This window comes from Monodon monoceros, unplaced genomic scaffold (genome assembly GCF_005190385.1).
Source record: "Monodon monoceros isolate NGI ecotype Baffin Bay Population unplaced genomic scaffold, NGI_Narwhal_1 Super_Scaffold_13, whole genome shotgun sequence".
Lineage (NCBI taxonomy): Eukaryota > Metazoa > Chordata > Mammalia > Artiodactyla > Monodontidae > Monodon > Monodon monoceros.
Window position 1 is genome coordinate 80,953,925 of NW_021703769.1, and position 19,916 is coordinate 80,973,840.

Genomic DNA, 19,916 nt, shown 5'->3' on the forward strand with positions numbered 1-19,916 from the left:
GTGGCCCCCACTTCCCACAGTTACATTTCCAATGCAAGGTAATGAGGATTTGTGGTAGCAATATTAACACTAGGGCTGCTGCCCTTCTGTTACCAAAGGGAAATCAGTTATACCATTTTGCTAGGGCCAACAGACCGACTAACCTGCTTTAGAAAGATTTTCAGTGACAAGAATTGACATCAAGACAGGTGCTGTGAGAGCCCAGAAGAAGGAAGGTTTCTGGGGGAGGTGATACCTGTGGGGAATTAGACAAAGAAGGGTCACATCAACATCAGCTTCAGGGTGGCCTTGCAGGTGGCTTCTGTTACATAGATGTGACCATCTATGGCTACTGTATAGTTATTCAATGTAATAATGTTACACATGAAAAAAACGTAATAAATGTTATTATTCTATTTATGCATTTAGTACATTACAAAAACCACAAACAACCAGACCTTTGAAAAATGTGAAATAGTCAAATATTTGAAACTCAATTTATAATCTTAATATACTATTTTCTTCTCAAGCACAATTTTCTTCTCAATTCCTGATGGACAAGTGAAACTCTCCCAAGTCCTTAAGCAATTCTAACGATGACAGCCAACACTGATTACTTACTATGTCCAAGCACTGTTCTATGTGTCAAGTCGTTTTATCCTTACCACAGTCTCATGGGGCATTATTATTATTTTAAAGAAAAGTGAACTGAGGCACCAGGAGAGTTATGTGACTTTCTCAAGGTCACATAACTCTCAGAATCCAAAGTCTCCTGGTTCCTAGGCCTGGTATTTGTCCCCACAATGGTGACTGATGCCACCGGGGAGTGGCTAGCACTTTTAACTTTCCTAAGGGGACTCACTCAAATCTGTTCTCCCCTCTATCACAGTGAGATGGCAATGGGGCCAGTGGGGCCCGTTCTCAGGGGACCCCACAGCTGTCCCAGAAGTTCTTTCACTCCCATGCAGCCCATCCTGCAATTGTGGTCGCATCGGTGCCGGCCAGGTGAGACCAGCCATCCAACACCCCCTCTGGGTGGGCTCCCTTGCCAAGGATAAAGTAGAGGCAGAGCTGGGACCAGGATCCAGGCTGCCGGTGTCCAGTCTTTAAGATCAGCCAGGCCGGCCACCTTCTAGGAGAAAAGACATGCTCTGTTCCGTTATGGCAGATGGAAGCCCCTGCTTAGGCCAAGGAGTGTCCAAGGAGCAGCCTGGTCACTCCTTATCTTGGTTGTCTGAGTGTCCCAAGGCCCTCAGTGACAGCGTTGTCGCTGTGGGCCCACGTATGACCACAAACCCCATTTTACAGCAGGTGCAGAGAGGGTAAACTGAGGAATGGCATCAGTCCCAGCGCCTGCACCTGGGCACCTGCACCCAAGCCCTTCCCTCCGGAGGTACACAAGATGTTCCTAGGCCCACTGCCCAGCGCCTTGCACACAGTAGGTGCTACACTTTTCTTGAATGAAGAGCCGCATCTCCAAGCCGTGTGCGTCATGAGGGGAGAAGCCACCTGGAGAAAGAGCCCAAAGGGGCCTGCTCTGGGCTTCACACTGGTGCACGCTCCTCTAGGGACGCTGAGTCAGAGCCGGCGGACGCGGGCACAGACGCAGGGAGGGGAGGGGGCGCAGAGTGGAGGAACGGTGACCGGGGAGGGGAGGAGAAGGGAGGGGTCGAGGGGAGAGGAGGGGCGCGGCGAGGGGAGGTAGGGAGGGGGAGCAGATTGGAGAAGCGGAGACCGGGGAGGAGAAGGGAGGATCGTGGGGAGAGTGGAGGATCGTGGGGAGAGGCGGCGTGCGGCGGAGTGAGGGAGTGGGCGGGGAGGGGGCGCGGCGCGGCTGACGTGGGTCGGGGTCGGCGCGGCGGGCTGTGGCCGGCGGCGGCGCGCAGAGACACAGCGATCCGAGGCGAGGACGAGCCGGCGCCGCGCCCGTACCTCCCCGCAAAGCCCGTGCCGTGCGACCCACGAGCTGCAGCCGCCGCAGCCGAATCGAGCCGCGTGCCCTCCACGCTCCAGCAGCTCCCAGCGCCGCCATGGCCCCGGCCCTCTGGCCGCGCCTCGGCCGCATCCTCTGGCTGGCCTGCCTCCTGCCCTTGGCCCCGGCTAGGGTGGCTGCAGGTAAGGCGCTGCGCGAGCCGGCCGCTCGCCCTCCCCGAGCCGCAGCGCGCCCGGGGCCTCGGGGCGGTTCCGGGCGGGCGGCCTCGCCGGGAGCCGGGGCTGCAGAGGTGGCGCCGTGCGCCCTGCGCGCACCTCCCACCTCCCCGCAGGCCGCGAGCTGCGGAGCGGAGCACGGCCTGCCGGGCGCCGCGCAACCCTCTCCTCTGTCCCTTCTCCCCTCTCCCCTGAAGTCACCGGCACTTGAGGGGGCTCCCCGCGTCCTCGTTCCTGCTGCCACCTCCAGATCGGCCTTGCCCTAGGGACCGCGCGGTGGCCGGCGCATCCGTCCTGATGTTTGGAATCCTCGCAGCCGCTGGAGGTGGGGGAGGACGCTGAGGGGAGTCTGGGAATGCTCGGGGTCGGTCTTCTCGCCACAGCCCCCAGGGAGCGCGGCCAGGTTGCCCGCGGAGCAGCGTTTTTGCCTTAAAATGTGGCCTTATCCAGAGAGGCTTTCTACCCTGCTTGTGTTGACTTCGGGGAGTATGCGATTTTAGCGCCCAGGAGGCCGGTCTGCCATTTCCTCTCTGGGACTGATTTCCAAAATGGAACCGGAGCTGGTTCCGCTGGGTCCTACCCGGTGTCCCCCGGATCGTGCTTCTAACACCCCCACCTCCTCAACGCCCGAAGGCCAACACCCACTTTTCTGCCCCATTTTGGCGACAAAAAAGGACCCAGGGTGGAGAGTTTTAAGGGGACAGTTGGGATGTGGGCAGCTATTGGGTGGGTGTTAAATATTATCCAAGATTTTCATTACCCCCCCCACCTTGAAAGAATGGTAGAAGAAGAGATCTAAAGCAAACTTGTGAAATAAAAGCCACAAGGTAAAATAAAAAACCTGCATCTTAAGGATGAATTAAGGGAATTTTGTGGGAATTGGCTTGGTCAGGAGCATCTGCTTGCCCCTGGAAATGGGGTCTCTTGTCCATTAGGTTTACATGTGTCCAGAAATTATCAACACGGCCTAAATTGCCAAAAAAAAAAAAAAAAAGGTGTGGAGGGTTAATTCTTTGGAAGTCATGTGTGGTTCCCAGCCTGGCCTATTGCACCCATGATACAGTCCAAATAGCTGGGAATGGGGTTGGGGAAAACTCACAGGAGAAAAAGAGAGATTCAGAAGCCCTTTCCACCCTTCCTGGGTCTGGGTCAGCCTGCACGACATGCTTCCTACATCAGGGGTTGAAGTCAGAAGTCCGTGTCCTGGACCGTTCATTAATTCCAGGTTGTGTTGTCCAGACTTCAGAGATAACTTGGGAAGTGTTTTGGGCTGTGTACATGTGCAGTGAGAAAAGGCTGATGTAGCCCTTTTCTAGACTGTTCTGGGGCCCTACAGGCTGTGTGGTCAGGGAGAATGTGCATGCTCCAGGTGGAAGCCCAGGGAGCCTGCTGGTGGACATTCTTCCACGGGTCAAACTTTGTCGCTGCTGTCACTTCACTTTTTGCTTTGGTCCTTTCATCTCTGGGTCACTGGGGCACTTGTGTGGTCACTGGGGCACCTGTGGCGCCCCTAAGCCCCTGACTGGGCTGCTCTGTACTCCAAGGCCATGTCATCTGGGCTCCCAAACTTGGAAAGATGGATTTGCATGGGTAGGTAACCAAACCTGGGCTTGGTTCCTTCAGCCACAGGTGGCAAAGCCTTCCCAGTCCATTTCAGCCTGGATGTTCTGGACGCTTTCTAGGCCCTGAGGACGAGGGGCAGCATCACCCAGGGGCTGTGAAATACCTGCTTTTTAAAAACAAGCCTGAGAAAAGTGCCCTTGGAGCCTCTGGCGTGTGGACAGGTCGGGATGGGGGGCGCTCCCAGGAGCTGGGCCAGTGTCTGCTGCAACATTGGCTGTAGCCACAGCCCCTCCCCACCCCCACCCCATCCCGCCTCCTGGCTGAGCTGGCTGCCCTCCTGATTCTGTTCCCCTGGCAACGGATCTGCGTCGTGCTGACATGCGCCTGTCTTGCTGCAGACGCTGGATGGCCATTAGCATGCAGCTGAATGTCCCTGCCACCTGCCAGCCTCACTGTGGCCCATGCTCCTCTCCTGGGGGGTGTGGGCAGGAGCAAGAGAGGGAAGGGAGGAGATGGCCTCTCCTCTAAGCACCTCTTTCTGCAGCAGCCTGGCCAAAGGCTGCCTCCCAGCCAGAGGGACTCAGCCTAGGGCAATGCAGATTGCTGTGTGGTCCCCGGCAGTAGCATTAGTCCCTGGGGACCTCTGGGGACTCAGGTCCTTCAGTGTAAAATACATACTGTGTTATCTTGGAGAAACTTACGTGTCTGGAATTCTCTCTTTGGGATTAAGGTGCTGCAGGTCCCTTTTGCAATGCTAGCCCAAATGACTTTATAATCCAAAACATGGCCCCAAGGAAAGGGATTCAGAACAGGGAATGTGTAACGTGGGTGAGCGGAAAGGCTGGAGCCAGAGTCCCCAGTGGGGGCGGGCAACATCGCCGCAAGGCAAATGGGGTGCAGTTAAGGACACACTCGCTCACCTCCCAGTTTTGCTGAGTCCAGCAGGTCTTTCGTGAGCCCCCTAAGAGCAGGGAGCACATCCTGTACTTCTGGGTCCCCCCAGCAGCTGCAGGTTGGGGCTCAGTCCATAGCACTTGGGTGAAGAGTTTCCTGGGGCAGTGCCATGTGGCCTGGTCCCTCTGCCACACCCTTCTCTCCAGGTGCCTCTCCACAGCGTAGTGTTGAACCTCTACTATGTGCCAAGCACCTGGCTAGGCTTGGGGGAGATGGGGATGACCCCTGCCCTGCCCTCAAGGAGCTTGCAGTGCAGTGGGGGAGATAAGGAAACCTTTATCCCAACCCAGGGTTGTGACAACTGTGTGCTCAGGCTGTTGGGAGAGTGCCCAGGAGGTGGGGTGGGGGGGTGTCAGGGAGGGCTTCCTGGAAGAGGTTATATCCACAGACAGATAGGTGAAGAAGAGCAGTGGGGACAGTGTGTGCAAAGGCCCTGAGGCTAGGAAGGACAGAGCATGTTGGGGGGAACTGCAGGTGTTAAAGGGTTAAAGCTACAGCATGGATGTACTAAAATGTGAATGTGATCTCTCTCCACCCCGAGGCTGGCCCATGATCAGATTAACTGTGCAGGAAGCTGCTTGTTGGGGTGGCTGAAATTAGGGCAGGACTGGAGGCCAAGGGTCACATTCAGGACGTATCGGTAATCCATCCGGATGGGGCTGAGTGCTACCTTAAGCAATGCTGGTAGTAATGGAGAGGGAGAATTAGTGGCAGAGGCCCGGGGGTTGATTGTTGGGACAGCTGGTCCTCTGACCTGGCAGAGAATGAAAGGTGAAGAGAATGGTAGGTTTGGGAGGCGAGAAATCCAGGGGGTCTAGAGCATCAGTGGCCAACAGAATTTTAGATGATGGAGGAAATGATCTATATCTGTGCTATCCGGGAGAGCTATGGCTGTTGAGCGCTTGAATTGTGGCTCTAGTGCAATGGAGGGACTGGAATTTTAGTATTATACATTGAAGTGATTAACTTTGATTAATTTAAATTTAATTGCATGTGGTTAGTAGCCATTGTATTATTGCTCAGTAGAAATGAAGTCTGTGTTACTGGGTTCTATCAGCATTTAGGAGGTACTGGAAGCCAAGGGAGGGGGTGTATGTGGCCGGGAATTGGGGTGGGTGGGAGTAAAATGAGCAGAGGGGGGCTTGTGGGCCCTCCTCCCTTCCTTCTGCATCGCCTCTTCTGCCCAGGTGTGCACTGTTAGACATTCTCTAACCTCAGGCCCTTCAGAAGTCTCACCTGAAAAAGAAAATTACAAATCACAGGAAAATAGTTAATAAGACGTGCAGTAGTGCTATTGATAAGAGTGAAGGGTTCTGGGAATTAAGATATGCCTGCTTGAGGGATTATCATGCAAATAGTGAAGTTCACATTAGTGCCACTGCAGACATCCTTCTGATGTATTGTCAGGTAGAAATAAAGTAATTCAAAATTGTGTGCAGAGGCTGATTCTGACGAAATTTAAAACTTCCTTTCATGAAAAAGAGCTGGAGGACAGCAATATGATAGCAGCTGTTGTCTTTGGGGGGTAGGGTAATAGGACACTTCTAATATTCTTTATGCATATGTATTACTTTTATGATGGAAACAAATCTGATTTTTAAAATCTTACCTTCTGAGTATGATAAAATCTGCAGCTATCTAAAGCAGGTGAAGAATAATGACTTAGGAAAATGCCTATGATACAGAATTGAAAAAACAGCAACAGCAATGGAATATATAATCTCAGAGTAAGCAGCATTTAAAAGAATAGTAGGAAATGACCCAATATAGTAAGTGGTTGTTACTAATTATTAAAAAAATTTTTTTTAATTTTATACCTTTCTCTATTTTCAGATTACAATTAGTCTTACCTTCAATGTGTTGGTTAGATGGGGAGTGTTATTGAAAAGGCCTCTTATTTGGTCTCCATTCCATGTGCTCCAGGCCCTATTCTCTGCTTGCAACCTAGAAAACGAATTCCTGGGTTCCCTGTAAGAGCTGCATCCCCAGTATTTCAGTTCAGGTTCCCCAAGGAGTTGACCCAGCTGGAATCACAGAGCTCCAGCGTTGGCCCCTGCAGGAATCCTGGAGGTTCCCTAGAGCAGTGTAGTCCAGTGGGACTTTCCGTGATAATGAAGATCTGTATCCACAGTGTCCACTATGGTGACCCTTGGCTACATGTGACTGGCCCTTGAAATGCGCCAGTGCAACCGAGAAAGTGGGTTTTAAGTTTGTTTCACTTTAATTGACGCTTAAGGAGCCACACATGGCTAGTGGCTACCATATTGGACAGCTCAGATCTAGAAACTCTCACCTTACAGATTTACAAACTGAGACCAAAGAGAAGGGGGCTTGGCTTGGATCACAGTGGCCCTTCCTCCCAAGGCTGGCCTACCACCATCAAGGTATTAGGCCTTAACAGGGTCCAGACTCAGCTTTGTGTTTCCAGCTGGAATTTTGTTTCACATGTAAAGGTTAGTCCCAAAGAGTGGGCATTTCTTGGCATCAGCTGCGGTGGCTCCTCCTGTGACATGTACTGGCCATCATTTTCACAGCTACGAAGCCGGGCCAGGTCAGCATACACATGCTCTGTAAGGCCCTGCTTGGCTGGCATGAAAAAATAAAACAAACTGGAGACACGGGAAAGGGCGTGGGATTTGGAGTCAGTTGGGCCTGGGTTTGAATCCCAGCTGGGCAATGGACTAATCGTATGACCCTTGGGCGGGTCACTTGACCTGCCTGGGCCCCAATTTCTCCACCTGTAAAAGAGACTCACGGAAGCCGGCCCAGAGGGTGGCGGTGGGTTTCCTGGCCACGCCCCTTCGTGAAACGCGGACTTTGTTGCCTTTGTTTCTGGGTTCCTAGGCGTGTATGAACTTCACCTCACCCCCGATGGCCCTGCCACCACGGGGGCAGAGGTGACCATCACGGCCAGCCTGGTGGCCGATGACAATGGCAGCCTGGTCCTGCCCGCCAGCACCCGCCTTTACCGCTTCCGCTGGATTCACACCCCATTGCTGCTCACGGGGAAGACAGATGAAGCTTTCAGCTCCACCATCCGCGTCGTGGGGAACGTGCCCGGGGACTTCCCGGTCTCCGTCTGGGTCACCGCCGCTGACTGCGGGATGTGCCAGCCTGTGGCCAGGAGCGTCCTCGTCCTCCCCATTACAGGTGAGGACCTTTCCTACTTGATTTGTCCTCAGACTCCTGGCTGGTAATCACATAAATGCAGATTAGACCCATGGTTCCTTCGCTGCTGTCAGTTAACAAAGGATCAGAAAACGGTAATATGCACTGCTGGCAGGGTTGTGCTGAAATGGACACTTAAAGTACGTATTGCTACTCGGGTGTAAATTAATACAACCCTTTGGAGAGCAGCTGATACATATGTATCAATGGTTATAAATTATTTTAGTCTTTGGCCTCTTCTTTCTCCTTCTCTCTTGCTCTCTCTCCCTCTCTCCTTCTCTCTTTCTCTCTCTCTCCCCCTTCTCCTCCCTTCCTTCCTCCCTCCCTCCCTCCTCTCCCATCTCTCTCTTTCCAAGAAGTCCCTGCTTTCTTGGAGTTTACAGTCTATTAAAGAACTTATGTTCAGGAAATAAACCTCCATTTGGGTAACGGCTTATGCACGAAGATGTTCATCACAGTTTTTATAATAACAGAAGAAAATAGAAACAAGCTAAGTATGCAACCATAAGGGGACTGGTTAAGTATACTGACACAATTTGTATAATGAATAATAATGACCTTTACAAAGAGTTTGTTGTAGCCTGGGGGGGTACTCATGGTTGTAAAATTTAAAAAATCAAAACAAAATTCTATAACCAGTTTGATCAACTGTGTTTAATATGTGTATACCTTAAATATGTACACACGTATACTTTGCAATTCTTCAAAACATCAACAATGCTTGTGTTTGCGTGATAAGCAGTTTCTTTTCTTTTCATTCCACTTTTCAGCAATTTCCAAATGAGCTTTATTGAGCACACCTCACTTTCTGCTTAAAAAATCAGCTTTTAATTTTTTTTTTTTAGAGGAGGCAGCATGGAATGGTGTTCCTCACCCAGCCCAGCACATGGGGTGTGGACCTGCGGTCAGTAGAACTGCTCATTTTTTCTAGGCTCATCTAATACTTTGAAATATTTCCCAAGAGTTGCTTTCAAAGCCTGTGCATTTCCTTCTGGTCCTGAGCATCTTTTGTGCCAGAAAGTTCAGGGTCTTGGTGAAAGGGGTTCAGGAGCAGAGCTATGCATGTAACACATGAAGTGAGTCTTCACCAGCGTCCACGGAGGGGGCATATGCCTCTGTGTTCGGTGACCTGCAGCGTCCCCTCTTGCCACCACCTGGCTGTGACAGCCAGGAGGTCGGGTGGGGGAGAGGCTGCCCTGCCAACTGGCACGTGGCTCTGCCCTCCTCCACTTCAGTGGACTCACCCTCCCGTGGTCTCTGTCCCAGAGTTCCTCGTGGGGAACCTCGTTGTCACCCAGAACACCTCCCTGCCCTGGCCCAGCTCCTACCTCACCAAGACAGTCCTTAAAGTTTCCTTCCTCCTCCACGACCCCAGCAACTTCTTCAAGACCGCCTCGTTTCTCTACAGCTGGGACTTCGGAGATGGGTATGTCCTTACCCCCCTTGATGCCCCAAAGTCTTGGCTCATGGCTGGTGGCCCTGTCGTCCCAGGTGGGGTGCTCTGTACTCTCCCATCTTCACCTGCTCACTCTCTCTCACTCCAAACATGCCTTGTACACCAGCTCTGTGCCAAGCTCGGGGTCCATGGGGACCAGGGTGAGCCAGTCATGGGACCTGCCTTCAAGGTGCCTGCAACCTAGTAGAGGGGTCATTGGTGCCCAAAACAGCCCTTTAAGGCTGGTCAAGGTAGGTAGATTTTTCTCTGTTTGACTCTGGAGTGACCTGGCCAGCCAATGACACACGCTGTTATACTCACATGGTAGAATTCAGGTGTTCCAGCTTCATTCTCCTTACACCTCCTCTCCAGACAAGCCAATTGCGGGAGGCAGGTCGGGAAGTAGGGGCCGGTCAGGCATATCTGGAAATGGGCAAGATCCTGCGTGAAGAAAGCTACAGAGCTACTGAGAAGTAGCAAAGATTTGTTTTCTTAATTTGTTTCATTGAAGTATAGTTAATTTACAATGTTGTGTTAATTTCTGCTGTACAGCAAAGTGATTCAGCTATGTACATATATACATATATATATTCTTTTTAAAAAAATTTTTTTTTTGCGGTACGCGGGTCTCTCACTGTTGTGGCCTCTCCCGTTACGGAGCACAGGCTCTGGATGTGCAGGCTCAGCGGCCATGGCTTACGGGCCTAGTCGCTCCGCGGCATGTGGGATCTTCCTGGACCGGGGCACCAACGCGTGTCCCCTGCATCGGCAGGCGGGCTCTCAACCACTGTGCCACCAGGGAAGCCCTATATATTCTTTTTCATATTCTTTTCCATTATGGTTTATCACAGGATATTGAATATAGTTCCCTGTGCTATACAGTAGGACCTTGTTGTTTATCCATTCTATATAGAATAGTTTGCATCTACTAATCCCAAACTCCCAATCCATCCCTCTCCCACCCGCAGAAGTAGAAAAGATTTGAGTAAATGGGTATGAACACCATGTCCGGGATGGTGAGTCTTAATATTGTAAAGATGTCCGTTTCCCCCCAGTTATTCTTTAAGTTTAATGCAAAACCAATAAAAATCCCAATAAGAATAATTTTTGGAACATGACAAAGATTTTTCAGTTCATCTAAATTTTGTGTATAAATACACAGTTTTACACATATGTGCACATACATGTATACATATACGTCACATATACACATAATGTATATACATACATATATACATACCTGTATACAAATACACATATACGCTTATATATATATGTATATATATGGTTTTATAACATAAAGAATATTTGTCTCAAACCAGGGCACAGCCTCCATATTTATTAGGGGCATTTATTTTCACGTTAAAGAAAGTTATATTCACTATTTCTTTCTCTTTTTTTTTTTTCTTTGGTTGCGCTGCAGCCTGCAGGATCTTAGTTCCCCGATCAGGGGTCGAACCCAGGCCCTTGGCAGTGAAAGCGCAGAGTCCCAACCACTGGACCACGAGGGAATTCCCTATTCACTATTTCTATTGCAATTGAACATTTTTGACTAGGCAATGAAATAAAATAAGAAAAGTAAATGAAATATAAATGTAAAGGAGGAGACAAAAGTCACTGTACACAGATGACAGTACTGTTTACCTGGAAAACACAAAAGACTCAACTGAAAAATCTTAGAACTAAAAAGATTTTAATAATGTGGCTGGTTACAAAACAAAGATTCTTATCTTCTCCATATAATGGCAGTCGAAAAAATCTTTCATAATATTTATAAAAACGGAGAGAATAAACTTAGCCTAAAATTGTAGGATTTATGTGAATAAAATCACAGATTGTACTGAGAACCTTAAAAAGACTTGAAAAATGATGAGAGAATTTCTCAATATTGTAAGAAGAAAGAGAAATGATCAGAAAAGCAGAATGATGATGAATGGTGATGGGGAAAGGGGCTAGAAATACATACATAAACGTATTTACAAAGCTACAAATAATTTTCAGCAAGAAAAGGCAGCTCAATGGAACAGAATAGAAAAAGCAGAAAAAAAACCTAAGTTTATATACACATGTAGTGTATGATAACAATGTTACTTCCAGCCAGTGAATAAGGATAGATTGTTTGATAAATGATACTAGGGTAGCTGGTTAACTGTTTGGGAGAAAAATAATCTAATCCCTAACAAAAGCTATTCCAGATAGATTTAAAATAGTAAACATAATGAACCAGGACTAGATTGGAATGTAGATGATCCCCTGAGATTGGATAGTTTGGCAGTGGGGAAGGCATTTCTGTAAATAAAAGGCAGAAACTAGAATGGAAAAAATGCTAAATTTGGCATCATCAGATTTAAAATTTGAAATGAAAGAAGTAAATCAAACCAAAGGATAAAGGTTAAACTGGGAGAAAATATTTGGAAGATATGTAATAGGTAAAGGTTTGATAAACTTCATATATAAAGAGCATCAACAAATCAACAAAAATATTTTATTGTTACTAGAATTCCTTTTTTTTTTTTTTTGCGGTACGCGGGCCTCTCACCGCCGTGGCCTCTCCCGCTGCGGAGCACAGGCTCCGGACGCGTAGGCCCAGTGGCCATGGCTCACGGGCCCAGCTGCTCCGCGGCATGTGGGATCCTCCCGGACCGGGGCACGAACCCGCATCCCCTGCATCGGCAGGCGGACTCCCAACCACGTGCCACCAGGGAAGCCCTAGAATTCCTTTTGAAGTGATTCAGGTAATTGTAGGGAAAAAGCATGATGTTACACACTTAATATGTTATATCATAACCTGTGATGGAGGTATGACTCTTCCTGTTTTTCAGATGAGAAAAGTAAGGCTTAGAGTTACGTAAATAGGAATTCTGGAGCTGAGATTTAAAGCCACGTCTGTCCGAACTCCAGAGTTCATACTTCTCCCCTCCCCAGATTGTCCTTGTCTAACACACAGCCTTTCCCAGTTTCCTGGCTCGGGGTGCAGAGCACTTCCTGGCAGGTGACAGGCACCTGTTGCTAGGAGTTCTCCTACCTGTAACTTACAAATACAAAGACAACCAGCAGCCACTCTACCAGGTACAGCTGACCTCATGCCCTGGCTGGCTCTGGGACCTGATGCTGGGATGATGTTTTTGCTTGCAAGGCGTTGGTCTGAATGTGTCACTGTACAACCACTCTAAGAGGGCACATGAGTCACTTCTGTCATCTCCTCCCTGTCACCTTATAGCACCCAGATGGTGACCAAAGATGCTACAGTCTATTATAACTATTCCATCGTTGGATCCTTCACTGTGAAGGTCAAGGTTGTGGCGGAGTGGGAGCAGGTAACACCGGACGTCGGGAAGGGCGTTCTGCAGAAGACGGGCGACTTCTCCGCCTCGCTGAAGCTGCAGGGTGAGTCTCTGGGGGTTGGTGTGGGTTGAGCATTTGGCCCATCGGGGAGCCCTGGGTACCACTCCTTCCAGGGCTGGGTCACTTGCAGATCAGGGTGGCTCCAACTGGGCACTGGGCTGAGCTCAGATGCACAGCCTCTCTTCTGTTCCCCTGGCAGCCCTCTGAGCGGGTCTGTTATTCCCCGCTTCCAAGAGGGCACTGCAGGCCATGGAGGAGGTCAGGTGGCCACCAGGTGGCAGAGCCCAGACACTGCTGTGATTTGGTGCATCCCCATCACTCCTCGTTCCCGGCTACATCTGCCTCCCGTCAAGGACCGTCCTGTTGGGGCTGGGACAGCCTCAGTCGGCTGCACAGGGAGGGAACAGCCAGACCTGGCTTTGGCAAGAGGGGATGCTGGGGCAGCTGCAGCAGATTTCTTGGTCGTGCTAATGGGGTGCTGCTTCCCCCACCCCACACACGGAACAGATGATGCGGGGAGGTGGTGGTACCCTAAGTCAGCCCCAGGTCCTGCTCACCAGGGCCCTGCTTGCTTCCTCCGGCTCCCTCACTCTACGCTGGCTCCAGCACCTGCTGCTGACAGGGAGGCGGGACCCGGGTATGCCCTGGATGTGACCTGTGACCTGCCCTTGGGGAGGGCCAGGAGGAGGACGGGGTGATGGTCACACAGCCTCGGGACTCCATGAGCCCTGATACAGCTTTCGTCAGCCACCAGATATAATGAGGTCTTCTCTGCCTTTCAGAAACCCTTCGAGGCATCCAGGTCTTGGGGCCTACCCTAATTCAGACCTTCCAAAAGATGATAGTGACCTTGAACTTCCTGGGGAGGTGAGTGAAGCCCAGAGCACACTGCACGTGACCTGTGGTCCTGCCCGCACTCCCCCTCCGAGGCTCCTGACCTTTTGCTCCATCCCTGAGGGGCCCCAAGTTAAGGAGCTCACGGAGGGATGATGCCACCCTTGACTGTGCCACGGGAGAGTCACAGGCATGGCTCCATTCTCAGGGTCCAGAGGAGGGAGCAGTGGCCTTTTGGGGCTGTCGGCAACATGGGCATCAAGGCAGAGGCAGGTGAGCGACCACTCCTGTGAAAAGACCTGTATGTGACTTGGGCCTGCTTTCCAGCCCCCTGGAAAGCAGGCCATCTTGGGTAGGACCTGGCTCAGCTCCTGCCAAGAACACCATCAAGCTGAGTTTGTAGTAAGTGATGAGATGAGGAGATGCTGGGTGTGTTCTCCCCACAAGGGAGCCCCTCTCTGGGGCCACTGGGATGGACGGGGCTGCAGAAAAATAGTGGTCAGGGCCCAGCCCTCCAAGGACTCGAGTGGGGAAGACCAACCCCACCCAATCCCCCGACAAGGGGACATGTCAGGGGGAAATAAGGCTAGACCGGGAGGGGGCAAAGTAGCCAAGGAAGGAGGAAGACAAGCCAAGGGGCTGGAGGTGGCTCCTGAAGCTTTCAGGGGGCTTTGGAGATAAGAGCTCAGTACTTAGAGAGCAGAGGGGGAAACTACTTGTGCTTGGTAGACCTGATCGTTGAAGTGGCATGAGTGTGTGTTTTACTCTGGTCTACGTCGTGTGAGATAGGAATGCTCACTTGGAATTCTTTTTATGGACCTGCATTTTCCAGATTCTGAGCCTGTGCTGTGGCAGGTGGGTAGTTTGGAATGCCCTCACCCCTTCAAACCTGTCAAAAGCCGACTTATCCTTTTAGGGCCTACTCAAATGCCACCTCCTCCAGGAAGCCTTCCCTGACTTCCTCGTTAAGAACACGCTCCTCCGTCCCCTGTGCTTCCACAGTGCACCAAGTGCGTCACTGGGGCACTCATTCTGCCTCCTTCAGCAGTCTGTGTATGTCCCTGTTTGCCTCACTGACCCCCTCGGAGTCCCGAGCCATCTCTTATGTACCGTTTTGTTCCCTGGAGGCCAGGGAAGCTGGGTGTTCTGTCCTGGAAAGGACACTGAAGTTCATGACTGCCTGGGCTTTCTTGGACTTAGTCTATGCTCACACTCCTTTCTGAGCCATTGCTAAAAAAATGCCCCCATTTCCCTGCAGCCCCCCTCTGAACGTGTGCTGGCGTCTTAAGCCCGAGTGCCTCCCGCTGGGGGAAGGGGAATGCCACCCTGTGTCAGTGGGCAGCACGGCTTACAACCTGACCCACATCTTCAGGGATCCTGGGGACTACTGCTTCAGCATCCAGGCCGAGAACATTATCAGCAAGACGCATCAGTACCACAAGATCCAGGTCTGGCCCTCCAGTAAGTGACACTTCACCTCTGCTCTTACAAAGGCAGCAAAAACCAGTCAACCCTGCCACCACCGCCAGTGTGCTGCCAGCAGCCAGCTCCACCAACAGCCATCAACATCAGTCCCAACAACACAAGCATCATCAATAACCCTGCGGTCCCCAGCCAACGCCACTGACTGACCAGCCACAGCACTAGAAACTCTGTAGTGCCATCAACAACTGCTCTAGCCCCCACTACCAGAACCCCTCAGTTCCACCGCCACCACCCTCCACACCAGCACCACTAGCAGTAACGACAGACAGCTCAGCTACTGCTGGCTAACTTGCCCAGCGCCACTGCCCCCGTCACCACATGCTACAGACAGTTCTTCTAGCATCTTCAATAGCCAGAGACGGCGCTGCCGTTGCGACCACCCTTACCACCATCAGCACTGCCGTTAACACCCCTGCCACCAGCCCCTGCACCGACCATTTGGACCAACACCATCCATCCCGTGCTACCCCAGCAGCATCCCAACTTCAGCTCTCCTGTTGCCACCACCACTGACAGTGGTCAGTGTCTCTCCATACGTTAACCACTGCCACACTTGTCCCCAACACGAACCCTCCCTCCTTCGCTGCTATCACCGCCACCCCATCACCTCCATCTCGGCGCTGTTGCTGCCACTAAAACAGGCATATCCAACAGTGACGGTGCTGGACTCACAGGGCTGTTGTGAGTCTCCCAGGGAGGGTAAGCAGCTCAGAAAGTGTGCAGTATAGTCTCTCTCGTTCATAAGGGTGCCCAACCATCGCCCCTGGAATACCCTTTCCCAAACACATCATGAGGTCCTGCCACTGGCTTACAGCCACAGGATTGGCTGATGACAGCGTCAGGTCCTACCCTTCATTTCCGGGGGGGGGGGGGGGGGGGCTGTTCTGTGACCCCAGAAAAGAACTTTCTTATGTAGAGGAGAAAGTAGGATCCCAGAACCCTAGGGATGGTCTTTCAGATGCCCAGCCAGGTTCCATGCCATACAGAACAAAAGGGGACACCCCGCCAGCTGCACTCATCCCCGAGGTTGGCCCTGTAAGTGCACCAGATGCTGTCACTGCCCCCTCCAGTCTTTCCCGTCCCTCTGAGACCTTGAGCAGACACCACGCTCCGCTCCTGGCCCCGGCTGATGTTGTGGGCCAGGCAGACTCTGTGACCTGTTGGCATCATCGGTGGCCTTGGGCCCCACCTCCCCCAACATCTCCTGGGCACTGGGTGTCTGGGATCCCTCTGAATTCTGCAGAGAAAGACAGCACTACGGGTAATCAATGCTGCCTTTTCTTGGGAGACAGATCCTCATGGCGTATGGCGGTGGCTCTACCAGGAGGAGGGTGGGGGAGTAGGGAGAAGGAACCCACACTTGCTGATCGCCTGCCTTGCACCTGCCTCACCTGGTTGCATTCCCGTGGCAGCCTTGTGGGTCAGTATTGCCATCAGGTCACTGGTCAGAACCAGGATTCGAACCCAAGACCCCCTGGGCTCTTCCTGCTCTGCCATGCTGCTTCTTGGTAACAGGATAAGGGAGTGAGCCCAGAGCTGCCAGAGGTCACGGGGCTGTTTGGGTGTCCCCACAACTTGGCTTCCCTTCCCCAGTGCAAGTCACCCAAGAGACACCAAGGAGGAAGCTGCTAGGTCTTTCATGGCATAGGCTCAGAAGTTGTACGTCATCACTCTGTCTCATGCTGCTCATTGGGAGCAGCCCACACTCTGGTGGGAAATTTAGTTGCACCCCTTGAAAGTCACTCTCAAGTAAAACTTGAAAACCCTCACATACCCCAGCTTGGTTTTTGTGAAATCCTGGATTTGCCTGTTGGGGTTGCCTAGTTGGGATGCATGAACACAAGGAGGAAAAAAGCTCTGGTGGGCTGTGTTCTCTCCCCTGTGTCATCTCCTCCTGAAGGCTAGTATTCAGCACCAACTACCCAGGCTCGTGACTTTAGCCTGTCTCACTCCCAGGCATCCAGCCTGCTGTCTTCGCTTTCCCGTGTGCCACACTCATCACCATGATGCTGGCCTTCATCATGTACATGACCCTGCGGAACGCCGCTCATCAGAAGGACATGGTGGAGGTGGGTGCTTGGTGGGGTGGGGGCTGGACTCCTGGGCCCTGATAGGAGAGGATATGCGGAGAGGGCAGAGGGGGCTAGACCAGGGAGCCTGGAGGTGGTCTGGATGTCAGAGCAAGGCCCTGAGGCTGGGGGTAATGTGCCCAAGAGGCATCCGTAGATGGGGCCCGATTGATGATTTAGCTGCTTGCCAATGTGACTTACCTCCTTCTATGCTCGCCCTTTGCTTGGCAGCCGTGCCCATGAGCTGTTAAGGGAGAGGGCAACCGAAAGCAGGAAAGACCCACAGAGCAGAAAAGCCAAAGGCACAGGGAAGCGCTGCGTGGCTCCAGAAAGGTGTTTCTGTGCACGCTGCCAGCAGGCAGCTGAGCTCAAGGCCACCTAGCCAGGCAGCTGAGCTCCTAAGGCCGCCTAATGGGACTCCCAGTGGGCGGGCGGGTGATTGACCAGTGGGGTTTTGTTCACCATAGGTGGCTGATTTTGACTTTTCCCCCATGTCTGACAAGAACCCGGAGCCGCCCACTGGGGTCAGGTGCTGCTGCCAGATGTGCTGTGGGCCCTTCTTGCTGGAGACGCCATCCGAGTACCTGGAAGTTGTCCGCGAGAACCACGGGCTGCTGCCGCCCCTCTACAAGTCTGTCAAAACTTACACAGTGTGAGCGCCCCCCACCCCCGACCCGGTTTCAGCATTAACTGACTGCTGACTGGGAGTTTCGGGCAGGGCGGGGCAGGGTGGTGCACACTGCCCAGCAGGAGGGGTTCATGTGTGCAGGGCTGTCCACCCTGGACGGCCATCCATTTTTACAGTCCAGCTGCCTCCACAAGCCCCCCTCCATCACACCCCCTAGCCATCCATCCATCCATCCACCTATACAGTTGTAAGCCCCTCTCAGTCAGTCCCACTCCTTGGCTTTGAAGAGGCCCCAAGTGGGGCTGCAACACCAGACGTGGTCCTTGTTCTCTCCTAAGTGTGCCTGGCTACTCCTCGTCCATTCCTCCCCTATTGGCACATTTGCTGTCTATCTTGGGTTCACAGTTCCCTCCCCCAGGCAGCACTGCCCAGGTCAGAGAGCTGGAAGGAAAGTCACAAATGGATAATTTAAGGCTGCATCACAAAAGGTCATACATACAGAGACAAGCGTGCACACACGCCACACAGACATTTCAGATGATTTCCTCTGTATCAATTAGGTGGTTGCTGGGATGTACCCTGAATCGGCACTAAAATGAAATCTGACCTTTCCCACATGGCCCTGACAGCTCCTGGGCCTGGCTCCTCCCTTTGTGTGCTGTCCCTGTGGCTACTGGGTCCCTTTCTAGGGACACCCTGTTCCCTCTCTGCTTGCTGGGGGTTGGGTGGGGGTAGGGCTAATGCTTTGTGTGTGCAAAGTGCTTTATAAATAGCACCTTCTTTTATTGAGTCCATGTTAAACTTTCATTGAGGAAAAGGCTTTGCAGCAAAAAAAGAGTCAAGCCACGGGGACTTGGGTACCCGGAGGGGGAGGGGACAGTGTTTTTGCCCCCGCCAGCTGCTCCCAGGGTGGCCTTGAGAAGGAAGAGGCAGGACTGGATGGAACCCGGGGGGGGGGGGGGGACCAGCCCACTCTTTCTTTGTTGGCCCAGCAGCCTGGGGGAGGCAGAGGATGTGCAGAGACTGTGTTATGGGTGCAGAGGGAGACCACGATTAGGCCCGCATCGAACTGTGCAGGATTAGGGAGCAACCTGGGCCTGCCTGGGGAGGGGAGGCAGGGCCGTGGGGGCTGAGCTTTGTTGCTGTCATCGTTTGCTCTCAGACTTTGTGCTGAAAACAGCGTTCCCACTGTCGTGCAGCTCCGACTCATGAAATACTGCCATTATTGCCGAATAAAGCTTGTGTGCTCTGAGTATAGCCAAGCATATGCCAGGTGGCCCGAGTCTCTTTCTTTTCCGTGCGTGGATGTTTGGGCCTTGCAAGCAGCAAGAGCATTTCTTGGATGAAGCGGGACGTCCCGTCGTGTTCTCTGGCAAGTGCCCTGGATGGAGCCGCTGGCTACGACCTCAGGTCTGGGCCAGTGGTTTGGGTCAGTGGTTCTCCGACTGCCTCTTAGGCTGCATCACGGACAGTCTGGCTCCTGAGGGCCTCCCGGGGGTGGGTCCAGGCGCCCCAGGTGACTCCAATGTGCAGCCAAGTCTGAGACTCTGGGGTGGACTCTTGATCAGAGGGGGATGTAGGGCACACCTGGGAACTTGGAAATGCAGATCCCTGGGCCCCATGCCACACGTGAATCAGCTCCCGGGGAGGGGGCAGCCCTGGTGCATCAAGTGTGAGAACCTCCCATCTCCAGCAGGGCTTCTTGAACTTGGATGTGATGAGAGTCACTGGAGGTCTTGTTAAATGACATACCTTCACGCAGGGTGTCTGGAATGGGCCCTGGGATTCTGCATTTCTAACAAGATTCCAGATGCTACTGATGCTGCCGGTCCCAGGACCTCACTTCGAGTTGCAAAGCTCTGAGTCTACACCCTTCCTGCGCTCTTTTTCTTCTATAAGAGGTTCAGGATTTTTTCTTAATTGCCTCTGCTCTCCTGTCGCCCCCACCACCCAGCACCCAGCGGGTGTGCCCCAAGATTTGAGGAGCTGGACATAGGTGTGAGTAGACCCTGACCCCACCCCTGCTGTGCCACCCTGGAGGCCCCACTTTCAATGAGCAAAGTCATTTAGGGAACTTTCTTGGACTTCAGCATCGCATGTGGGGTGGATACTGCCACACACACCTTTCCTCTGGCCTCCCACCCGGGGGTCAGCTATGTCATGATTCAGGGCGGGAAGGAACCTGGGTATAGCAGGGCACCCTCATGCCCTGGATAACTGGTTAGAGGATCAAATGAAACCTTGAGTTACTTTAAAGTATTCTTAATAGACAAGGACAGAAATCATTTTAGAACCACTTCCTGCTGGC

At 52.2% G+C, this 19,916-nt stretch overlaps 1 protein-coding gene across 3 annotated transcripts; it reads left to right on the forward strand.

Annotated features, from left to right (window-relative positions):
• Window positions 1-1,948: 1,948 nt before the first annotated feature.
• On the forward strand, window positions 1,949-18,870 carry TMEM130 (transmembrane protein 130). 3 transcript variants are annotated; one of them, XM_029221527.1, is made up of 8 exons: window positions 1,949-2,094; window positions 7,489-7,794; window positions 9,079-9,238; window positions 12,468-12,634; window positions 13,375-13,459; window positions 14,685-14,887; window positions 16,868-16,980; window positions 17,484-18,870. In XM_029221527.1, the coding sequence occupies exons 1-8, from the start codon at window positions 2,010-2,012 to the stop codon at window positions 17,634-17,636; spliced, it is 1,272 nt and encodes a 423-aa protein (XP_029077360.1). In that variant the 5' UTR covers window positions 1,949-2,009; the 3' UTR covers window positions 17,637-18,870. The 3 variants fall into 3 exon arrangements, with proteins under 3 accessions (XP_029077360.1, XP_029077359.1, XP_029077361.1); XM_029221526.1 differs by having other exon boundaries at window positions 1,981-2,094; window positions 17,448-17,636; XM_029221528.1 differs by lacking the exon at window positions 7,489-7,794 and having other exon boundaries at window positions 2,010-2,094; window positions 17,484-17,636.
• Window positions 18,871-19,916: the final 1,046 nt, after the last annotated feature.

Bases quoted from the DNA above. Each gene is read 5' to 3' on its own strand.
- TMEM130 (XM_029221526.1), top strand. From the start codon at position 2,010: ATGGCCCCGGCCCTCTGGCCGCGCCTCGGCCGCATCCTCTGGCTGGCC. The intron at 7,795-9,078 runs GTGAGGACCTTT...TCTCTGTCCCAG, and splicing joins CCTCGTCCTCCCCATTACAG to AGTTCCTCGTGGGGAACCTC. The intron at 14,888-16,867 runs GTAAGTGACACT...TCTCACTCCCAG, and splicing joins GATCCAGGTCTGGCCCTCCA to GCATCCAGCCTGCTGTCTTC.